The 11,377-nt window shown below is 36.7% G+C and overlaps 1 protein-coding gene across 2 annotated transcripts; it reads left to right on the plus strand.

The window, feature by feature from the left end:
- Positions 1 to 247: 247 nt before the first annotated feature.
- Positions 248 to 5,791, plus strand: LOC120773071 (RNA/RNP complex-1-interacting phosphatase). Of its 2 annotated transcripts, none has more exons than XM_040102014.1 (8): positions 248 to 450; positions 544 to 619; positions 1,867 to 1,986; positions 2,073 to 2,152; positions 2,239 to 2,285; positions 4,539 to 4,646; positions 4,812 to 5,304; positions 5,355 to 5,488. In XM_040102014.1, exons 1-8 carry the CDS (start codon positions 428 to 430, stop codon positions 5,392 to 5,394), a joined length of 987 nt encoding a protein of 328 aa, XP_039957948.1. In that variant the 5' UTR covers positions 248 to 427; the 3' UTR covers positions 5,395 to 5,488. The 2 variants fall into 2 exon arrangements, with proteins under 2 accessions (XP_039957948.1, XP_039957947.1); XM_040102013.1 differs by having other exon boundaries at positions 249 to 450; positions 4,812 to 5,297; positions 5,355 to 5,791.
- The last annotated feature ends 5,586 nt before the right edge of the window (positions 5,792 to 11,377 follow it).

Consider the following 11,377-nt stretch of genomic DNA (forward strand, 5'->3'; position numbering starts at 1 on the left):
TTGTACAATCAGCTGGTTTGTGTCTTAACTATGTTGGGCTACTGTCAAATGTGAAAACTTTAAATTCCATATAATTTATTCTAAATAATAGCAATCTAAATTATTAATAATACTTTTTAACTTTTTTGAATATATTTATATCAACAAAAGCAATCTCGAAATTGTATTTGCAAACTTACCACTTTTGTTGAGAGTTTTCGTGTGTTGTCAACTTCTTATGGTAAATGGCAGCATTGATTTTTGACATGTGTGCGTGCATACGATAATATATGTCAAGTATCTTCGTAAATATTTATAGTTTTTAACAAATAATAAAATTTTGATAAATTTAATTGAAGTCTTCCACAATTTTAAATTCAAAGTGTATTCAAACGTATTTAAATATTTTTTGTTGTCCGTGCGGCAACTATCAAATAGTAGCAGGACTATGGCACCTTCAATACCAGATAGGTAAGCGCTAAGAGCGGCAGCATGAAGCTCAAATGGTTTTCCCCCCCAATTCATTATAATTATGTACATACATACAAATGTAATAACTTGCAGATGGCTTAACTATACTCCAATGGGTCAACGGGTTGAAGGAACACGATTTATTGCATTTAAAGTGCCTCTTCGAGAGGTGAGTCTTTAACGAGAAACTTATCTGTCGCTTAAATAGTTGTAGCCCTTATTTTTGGAACCAATCGGAATGTTTATTTCGTCGTATCCACATTTAATGATGCTATAGATAGATATGCACCTACCCTGCTATTCTTTCACTATATTTGGTTTTATAAATGTTTACGAAAGGAACCTTACAAATTCGACGTTTGAACACCGTGTCACCGCAAAATTCCAAATTTTTTTTAAATAAACTAAATTCTGAAAACCGGTTATAATTGTATCGGCAATATTGAACTCAAAAGGCATTTATTGCTGACAGGACCCATAGTGGCCAACATAAAACAAGCTAAAAATTGCGCATTTATTTGCATACATATAGGCTTCTATGTATTTAGATCACAAGTTTACACATACATATGTATATATGTGCATGTATGTATGTATACATATATGTAGTTCTTGATTAAAAAAAACCAAAATTTTATAAATTATATTATTAATTTTTATTAAAAAAACCAATATACCCTACATTTTTGGACCACACGTCTTCTGACTGATGGTGCCGGAATAGCATGAGGCGCCATTTCCTATTAAAGTCAAGGAAAATATGAATATGAAATTAAATTGTTTTACTTAATTAAATAACAGCAACTCCTAAAGGGAGCCGGTAGTTGGCATTGGCGGTTAGCGGTGGTTGTCATAAGTCTCTGTTTTTTCCTTGTGCGCCTTTATTCTTGTCGTATTGCTATTTACTAAATGCCTTGCCTTTACAGCTTTCCGATCGAGGCGTACGATGCATGAACGCTGTTTTTGCATTCTTTGTTGCGGCTTTAAGTTAAATTTATATTAATTATACCACACAGAAATTCGCTCGCAGGCAAGACATGTCACACCGTGGATGAAAAGGCGCACGCATGCGCAAGTGTCTAGTTGAAACTGTATATGCATATACGTATTTGCTGTATTGAGATAGTGACTTTTATTATTTTTCGTTAATTAAGCAATTTATTTTGTCAGACATTTAGGGTGGTCTCCTTGCTAAATGACTTGCGGGCCTATGTTGGTATTTTTCAATTTTGTCTTTGCATAATGAATTGCGTATATTTTAAGAGTTAACACAAGCTATAGTAAAAAATACATACATATATGTATATGTATAAGCACTTTTTGATTATCAGGTCAAAAAATCAAGAAGCTAAACATAACCTAACATTATTTTTGATTCGTATTTTCAAAATTGTAAGTTTTTTCCGTTTTCTATAGGCTGTTAATGAAAATGTGGACGAGCAGCGCCGCCTTGATGCCTCGATTTTACTGAAATCGATACCGAATTTGGGTATGATTATAGATCTGACGAACACTTCACGTTATTATACGCCAGATGTAAGCACTTTTGTTTAGTTTCTTTTTTTAACAATAAATATTTATTTCTACTTTTGTATATATGTATGTATTTTTCGCTCACATAGTGCTTTGTAAAGAAGGGTTTAGAGTACAACAAATTAATGATTCCTGGCCATCATACACCACCGCCACATTTGGTTGATCAGTAAGTATTGCCAACATACACATACATATGTAAATATAACGTGTAAATTTTTTAATTGCTTTATCATGTTTTTTTTTTATTTACAGATTCAAAAAGCTGGTCTTTAATTTTTTAAACAAAAACGCGGGTAACGGTAAGTAACCCAATAACCGGCACTAAAATAGTTTTTGCAGTAAATTTTTTATATATTTCTTTCCAAAACTATCATATTAAGAAATGTTATATATTTTCTACTTATCTTGTATTTATTTTAATTTGTTGATATTAATTAATTTTTATGTAAAATATTTTTTTGTTATGTAAACTAAACATTTTTTATGTGAAATGTATTATTTCAGTATACACTTTTGCAACAGCTACTCACCCACTTTATGCCTAGTAAGCGTCATATGCTTTCTGCATGCTTCACTCCATGCTTCAAGCCAATTATGAGCAACTCGCAAGTGCACCTACTTTAGCATACTATATATAAGTTGTGTATACCTTTCTAAATAGCGAAATGGTAGATTGTGGACAAGTTACCACTTCGTGCTAACCGTCCCACGCGATTAAGATTGCCAATTAACCTAGACTTTTGAAACGTGCATCAAAATTCCAACAATTACTTTCTCAAGTAGCCATAGGCCATAGCGAAAATGCTATTCATTTGCTAGTCAGTACAATAATATTATCTTTTCCGGCTGGTTTTACCATTGTCACGTTTATAGTGATAATAAAAGTTAGCTTGTGTTGAGTTTTTAAGTTCCAGGAATATACATATGAATATATTTTTACTGCTACTTACTATATACATATATTTTTTTTGACAAGTTGTCCATAAAACGCTCTCAATGCGCGGAATATCAACGTTTGTCGGCTTAACTAAAAAAATTCCATCCTTTAAAGACTATTTTTTAGCCAAAGAAAGAACAATTTACGCGACGGTCAATAAAATTAGTACAGACACAATGCAAATCTGTGTAAACAATGCACCCACAAATTGATATTGCAAACATAACGATATGAACAAGCAAAGCACAACTAACAACAAATCAGTATTTGCGGTGGTCTTGTCATCAACAACAACAGAAATATCAAGGCTGGCCAAAACCGTGGCGTCTGAAGAAGCGACAACTGCGCCAACATCTGCAGTAGCGGAGGCGGCAGCTGCAGTGAGTGCTCGCCGGAGCCTACTCAACATTCGCCCGCTACGCAATAGTTCAAGCAAACTATGCAAACATGACGAATCTCATGTAAAATGCTCATGCGCCTAGCACTCGCTCGCATCTTGCTGTGCAAATGCTGCTGTTGCGCTGACATGTTCTTCAAAATTTATTGCCCATGTTAAACACTATATGTGTTGTTGTTACTGTTGTGCTTATTGTTGCCGTTGCAGCTTCCATGTCGCCGGCTTTCAACAGGTTTGCATTTTCGCATTTTCGCATTTTTACTGTGTTTGAATATTATACCCGTACGGCTGTTGCACGAGCATTTAGATTATTTTGCGTACGCAGTCACTGCAGCCGCAATGTCTTTGGCAGCAACAAAGCGCGTGTTTGGGCCAGCGCTTCATTTGCGGCTCAGTGTGTGGGTGTTGACATATTTTTGCGGTTGGTTTTTGTAAATTAAAATTTTGTGGTCGATTTCTTTTATGCGCTTTTACATTTTGGCGCATTCTTAGCGGCCTTTGTTGGCCGACAATGGCATCTTTACTGCAAATAATATTTGCTTTGTGCCATTTTTTCAACACATGCACTTATGACCCAAGCGGTTTCTCGCTACGAAGTGTACTTCTAGGTGTATGTGAAAGGCTGCAAGCGGGGGGTACAGGTTTTGAGATATCCACATGAAATTTTGCATACGTCTTTTTCTCTCCAAAAAACTGCTCATTTGTCGGAACCGTCGATATCGGTCCATTTTGGCATATAGTTGCCATACAAACTGTACGATTAAAATCAAGTGCTTGTATGGAAAACTTTTTTATTTGACTCGATATCTTCTTGAATTTTGACACGAATTATGGTCCAAGGCAACGCTATAATCTCCGAGTATTTGAGTCAGATCGGACACCTATAGCCTATAGCTGCCATACAAACTGAACGTTTACTATTTTGTTTTTGTATGGAAAACTTTTTTATTTGACCCGATGCCATCTCGAAATTTGGCAATAGATCATTGTTCAAAGCAATTCTGCAATCTCCGAACAAATTGCTCAGATCGGATCACTATAGCATATAGCTGCAATGCAAACCTTTATTTGCCATATAAACTTATTAAACTTTTTTTTTAATATTTTCCTAAATAAGTATTCGTTTCGGCAAAAATATGCGTTCCTGCGCAACTTATTTAAATCTCTGTTTTATTTATGATATATTCTATATAATATGCTCCTTCCAATACTTTTCAGACAAACTTATTGGTGTCCACTGTACACACGGCGTCAACCGTACCGGCTACCTAATATGCAATTACATGATATCCGAGTTAGATGTGAAACCTGAAGAGGCAATAGGCAGTAAGTAGGAACAAACTAAATTATTTACTTTTATTATTTGCAGTAAATTGTGTTCACATCGCATTCGTAATTCAATATCTTATCTATCGGAAAATTTTTCGAAATTTATCCTAACAAATTACCAGTAAAGCTGCACACGTTTTGATTTTCTCTTCCTTACGTCAGAATTCAATCTATCACGTGGTCACAAGATCGAACGGAAAAACTATATAGACTCGCTTTATAGTTTGACAAAAGCTGCCAAAGATGCCAACAACCCCGAAAGTAAGAACAACGCCAGCAACCTGGATTGCAAACCCTTGATTCAGGCGCCCAGCAAGGAACCAATCTCATGGCGCGCAACGCAGGCACCTAAACTGCCGCCGTCACCCACTGACCTCGATAGGCGTGATCGCTTCGAACGCGCTATTTCATGGCGCGCCACGCAGGAACCTAAATTACCGCCGTCACCGAAGGAATTCGATAGGCGCGATCGTTTCGAACGCATACGACAGGAAGCAAATATGCAGCGTCAACGTGTCACCACCGCCGCCAACGCTGCAGCAGCACGTCCAGCGCGCCAATTGCTGGACAACAGCTTTGCCAATTCACCGCGAAACGAACGCAACTATAGCAGTCGTTATGTAAATACTAGCAGACATTTGTCGCAAGGTAATTGGTAAGCCAGTGGGCACTGTGTCAACATATGCTTTAACTTGTCAATTATAGGTGGCGCCAGCTATCCCTATCCCAGCCACCGCCACTATGATACAATACGCTCGAATTTTAACCAATACGTTGATTATGCGCAGAACAATCACCGTTATGAAGACAGCATATATCGGGGGCGTTACGAACTCGACAATCGTATGCCTCAAAGCAGCAGACACCACCAGCATCCATATCGCCGCATATAGCTTTTTGACGGCCCTTAACTTGCTTTGAGTTGACACGAATTTGTATATATGTATGTACATATGTTTATGTATATTTATATGCCTCTTTTGGTCATCCAGTTTATATTGATAAGCACAACTGCGTCTTGTGCGCTATTCTTCTATACAACTGTTGGTGTGTAATCAACAAGCATTATGTAAATTATGCAGTTATTTTGCAAATAGTTTACAACTTTTATGTTTTATTTATGTCAGGGTCTAAACTCAAAATTTTAGTGAAACATTTTTTAAGTGCAATTTAAGCTTTCTTTGTGTCAATATGTTTTATGTAAGCTTTGCATAGTAAATTTCAAAGAAAATTTTTGAAATCTGGAACATTATGCAGATGTGTTATTTAAGTTTATATACAAGTACAAAAGGATTCGCTTAATTATGCTTTCAATAAAAATCTAATGTATGCATATAAAAAACTAACAGGTGAATACTTAGGGGCGCACCTAGTGTGACAGCCAAAAAAAAAACATTATTTTTGGGAATTAAAAAAAAAAACACTACTGTATTGATGCTTTGAAATTTTGAGGTTATATTTATAGATATTTAAGAGCACAAAGTAAAGTTTTTGAAAAATTGAAAATTTTTGGAAAAATTGATAATTTTGAAATTTTTTTGAAAAATTGAAAATTTCGCAAATTTTTTGAAAAATTGAAAAGTATTGAAAATTTTGAAATTTTTTGGAAAGTTAAATTTTTTTGAAAAATTGAAAATTTTGAAAGTTTTGAAAATTTTTTAACAAATGAAATTTTTGGAAAAATTGAATTTCTTTGAAAAATTTCGAAATTTTTTTGAAAAATTTAAAATTTTGAAAATTTTTGAAAAATTTAAATTTTTGGAAAATTTGAAATGTTTTTGTAAAAGTGAAAATTTTTTGAAAAATGGAAAATTCGAAAAATTCTTCAAAACAATAAACGTTTTTTTTATTATATGGGAACTCCGATCTTTTTTGAATTAAAAAAGTTTGTTGATGTTGTGGCGGTAGAAAACATGTCTGCAAGAAATTTCGAGGAATGGTGCCAAATTGACGTTCCTTGACCGCATAAAATTTCGGGTGCGTTCCGGTTACTTATACCCAACCTTCATCTTCAAAATGAAAAAGGTACTCCACTGCTGCAGTCATAATAATCGGATCATTTGGTTTCGAGTAAGCACTGCAGCAAATTCGAAAAATGCTGTTTCGAGCAAAACGTGTTCAAAAATATACTGGGTACTCTATAAATGGCTATAACTCAACAACTTTTTGAGATATAGATTTGAAATTTTAGAGTGAAGTTATAATAAAAAAAAATTCGAAAACAAATTTACTTGAATTTGCATTTTTTGTATAAGGTAGCTCGATTTTCGCTTTTTCAAACCTATTTTCGAATAAAATATACGTTAGCGTTTGAGGTGTAGAAAGCAGAAAACGAAAAATGTAATTGGTAGAATACATTTTCGAATCGAGATACAGAATAGGGCCTCAAGTGTGCCCCTTAAAGCAAGTTTAGAGTTATTTTTCGATACTTGAATTAACTTATGTTCATACTACTTTAAATATGAGCATTTAAAAGCGTACTAATCCAGCCACTTTTGCGCCAACTACAAACGCACACACACACATGCATAAATATTGCGTAGATGGCACGCATTTAACGCATAAAAAATGCATCAAAATATCATATTTATCAGCAAACTTTAACCGCGATCGCTCCACTGACCAACTTCATGCACGAACGCGACGAGATTTTAATCGCGATCGCGATAAATATTATGTATGTAGCTTGTTTCGTTGTAATTACCGCCAATTTGTCGTTGTCACAGTAATGCGGCGGCAATTCGCCACAGACGCATAGCTCATACGCAGCTCGTTATAAATTTGAATACGCAATCATACATATGTACATACGTGCGACATATACGCACCTCGGTGTGCTGCGCAACGGCAGCGCGAGGTCTGAGCGCGAAACGCGATCATCGCCACGATAAGCTGATGAGCGTCGAATTGTTAATGCAAAATGGTGGCAGAAAAAAAACTCGCAGTCAAAGGGACAGTCTATACGCTTATCTGTGTGTGTGTGTATACAAATATGACACTTGACCACCATGTCGTTGTAATAATGAACTGATCAAAAGCGTTAAACGCACAAGCTCAAATCGCCACGAAGGCGCGCAGTGGCGATAGCGTACGCAACGCACCCGTGTGGCAAGTGGCAATAGCTGCGTCTGCGCGCTCCAGGCACCCAAATGACATATGTTTGATAAACGAGCTGGAACGTTTAGTTGCGATTCCGGGAAAGCGCTCGCCTTAAGTTGCATGTAAATGCGCGCATATCTTCACACGATCACCGCTGATCTTCAGCGCTCCAGCGAGGCAACGTGCGCCGCGCCGCTTGCTGTAAAAATGAGATGTTTGCTGCTGATAAGCCGCATCACAACATGTCAAGAATTGGCGAAAGAATCTGATTTTCTACCTGCTTGTCGCAAATGAATTTTAATTGGTTGTCAACTTAAGCGCTTTTGTTGGCACCGTCGGGCATGACATCAGCGTGACGGCGAAATATTCATAATATTGTATGTTTATATGTTTTCAGATGTGGGAAAAATGAAGCATCAAAGCGTGAGAGCGCAGGAGCTTTGAATATTTACTTTCTTTGCAACAAAACTACGGCGGGTGCAACTAATTAAGACTAAAATTTAAAAAATTCTAAAAATTAATTTTTTGTTTGAAAAAGTTGTGTTTTTTAAGATTTAATTAGATAAAAACTAATATATATCAAATCTCAATGTAAGAGTTATTGAGGCATGCAGTAGCCAATTTGATATCCCCTGCACAAATGCAAGTTTTCTGCAGCAAGCACCTACATACTTGCAACACATGGCGCCTGGTAGGAATTGCAGAGTTTGTATTTCAAAAAGAGCGCCACAAGCGCTGATACACAGAAAGAATTTACAAACAGATTTTTAGGCATAAGTATTTCATATCTATCTACAATGTATACAATAATTCCGTTTATGCAATTTAATAAGTTAACGGTAAATATATAATTTCCGCAAAATATTGAGTAATAATTTTTGTAATATTGAAATTTGCACATTAAACGTAAGTGAATTACTTTTTTCTATGAAAGGCAAAGTGTCACCCTGCGTGTGCTGATTTCCGGCGCCTGAAGCTATGCAACGTGCGTGTCGAGTTTCTGGGACGGGAAGTTAAAAGTGCGACCGCGGCAGTCACCTACTCCATTAGACTGGGCGCCTGGTGCAAATCGAGGAATTTGGTTGGCATTTAAGATACACTGAAAAAAATAATTCATAATTATTTTCTTTTACCGTATATTATTCGTAGAATTTTGACATTGATTGGAGCTGTTTTGGTGTAAAATAATCATTTGAGGTATATTTTTGGTTAGGATGGACGTTTTAATTTTTTGATTTGAATGAAATCATTGAAAAAGAAATAGAAAGTAAAAATTTGATATGAAAAAGTATAAATGGACAAAAAAAAACGATGAAAAAACATGGAAAAAATAACTGAACATTTTACACGCTCGCAACTTGACCGATAAATGCTTTATAAAGATAACCGGAAGCTCAAAATATTTGGTAAGACTTCCCATTGATCCGATTCAACGCATATTTGACACAAGGGTATATTAACAAAGCAACATTTCTCACGAATTTCAATAATATATCTCACGGTTTGATCGATCGACAAAAAGTGAGTCATACGCGCTGGGTCCACATATTTGATCTTTGTTGGCTTGAAAAGTTATGGTCCAATTTTTGGAGTCGAGATGGCATACCTCAAAAACACTATACATACATATGTGCAAAGCTTTATCCGAATATATTCATAGGTGCTTGATTTGTGTGCTGGAAAGTGAAAGAGTCAGATGGAATTTACAAATTTCCTCTATGTGAAGAAAGCCTTTGTCAGCGCCATTCACTTTAATAATGAGAATGCAAACGCAGTGGAATGCATTGGAATGGAAGTATGTGGCTTGTAGTGAATTAAAGTGGCTCCGAAAGTAACAAGTTCACGAAGTAACATAGCACCGCCAGGATAATGTTAAAGTCAATTTCCGGAACAGCCTTCAATATGCGTAGCGATTCACGTTTAATGTCTTGACTCAAAACGGTTCCCCCGGAAAGGTCTTTTGAGTTTGCTGAATAGCAAAAAGTCACACGGAGCTAAACCAAGCGAAAACAGTGGTTGTGGCACGATATTAGTTGCAAATTTGGCGAAAAACTCACGAAGAATCAGTGCAGTAGCGACGGTCGAAGAAAACTCTCAACATAACCTTGATTTTTTAACTGCTTTGAAGTGTTTTTTTTTCGGTTTCGGCTCACCTTTGCCACTATATTTGGCCGATTGATCTTCTGTTTCCGCGTCGCAAGCATAGATCCAAGACTCATCGCTAATCATAACACGTTTCATGACATCCTGGTAGTCGGAAAGCATTGTTTCACAGATGTTAAAGCGACGTTATTTTTCGAAAAAATTGAGTGAGTTTGAAACCAATTGTGCTTTCACTCTTCTTAGGCCCAAATGATCTTTCAAAATGGTTTTCACTGATTCTTCCAATATTCCAATGATGGCAGCAAGGTCCCTGACTGCTAATCGTCGATTCTCAAGAACCAATTGCTTATTTTTTGATTTCTGTTCTGGAATTGGTTCGTCGTCAAAGCGTTCTCGACGCTCTTTGAATAATTTTTACCAATCAAAAAAACTAGCTTTGTTGAATAATTTCACTCATCGTAAAAAGACAAGCGTATACTAAACACTAATGATTATTTGATGACAATTGCCACAAATGTCACTGACAGTCATACCAACCTAGAAAAAAATTTCGATGAATGGTTTTTCACGCGAAATTTAAATTAAAAAGTCTTACTATTTTCTGCCCACAGTAGTATATCTTTTTGGATATTGCTCTTTGCTCTTTTTAGCAATTTTCACCCCCAATAAATCACGTTCCTGGCATTCAAGCACTGAACTTGTTAAAAGCCGACAATTTTCTCACTTCCAACCTGCGGTATGTCTGTATGTACGATGCGCAGGCGCAACTGCGCAAAATATGCCGTCAAAGGCGATTAACTTTAATCGCTGTTATTTAAATCAATGTCCATTTTAGTGGATTTATTTGGTGTTTCACGTACGCTGTGTAGGCTGCGCATGCGCATTCAGTGCGCTTGTTGCAGGCGAGCGCTTAGCCCTTACCAATCATTTTGGCGCAGAATCAGCACACAATTTATGAGCCGTGCATAATTATTGCACACGAAAGTGAGCGCGCATACATACATATGTGCATATTAACAAACCGATTTCTTGTATGTATTTCTTGCATGCGGCATGTGGCGGCTGGTGTGAGAATATTGCATTGTGAATGTTGCAATGCTCACACAAAATAAGAAGACACCTATAATTGCATACTTTTGCCGGCTCAAGCGCATATTTAGCTGCAAGTGTGATCTTCGCACGCGCATCAACAGCCAATTATGTACACTTTTGCGCATGTGCACAGTTCGCCTTGTGTTTCACCCCGTTTTACTTTTGCGGTGTGCCAGGCAAGGTAGGCGCAGTGTTCACTGCAAGTGAGACTGTTTTATTTGGCGCAAAAAATTGAGCGTTGAGTTGGTAATAATCACTTCTTCGCGCTTCAGCTAAAACAAGCAGTGCCTGATCGGTTACGTTCGGATATGCGATTGCGAAAGCGCTTGTGTGCCTTTAGGACATTTGCGTAAAGGAAGCGGCAGTCTGTAAACTGCAGGCGTTTTTCGCGAACTTCACACACACACACGCAAGTTGCGGTCTCGCTTAGAGGT

This window comes from Bactrocera tryoni, chromosome 3 (assembly GCF_016617805.1).
Source record: "Bactrocera tryoni isolate S06 chromosome 3, CSIRO_BtryS06_freeze2, whole genome shotgun sequence".
NCBI lineage: Eukaryota > Metazoa > Arthropoda > Insecta > Diptera > Tephritidae > Bactrocera > Bactrocera tryoni.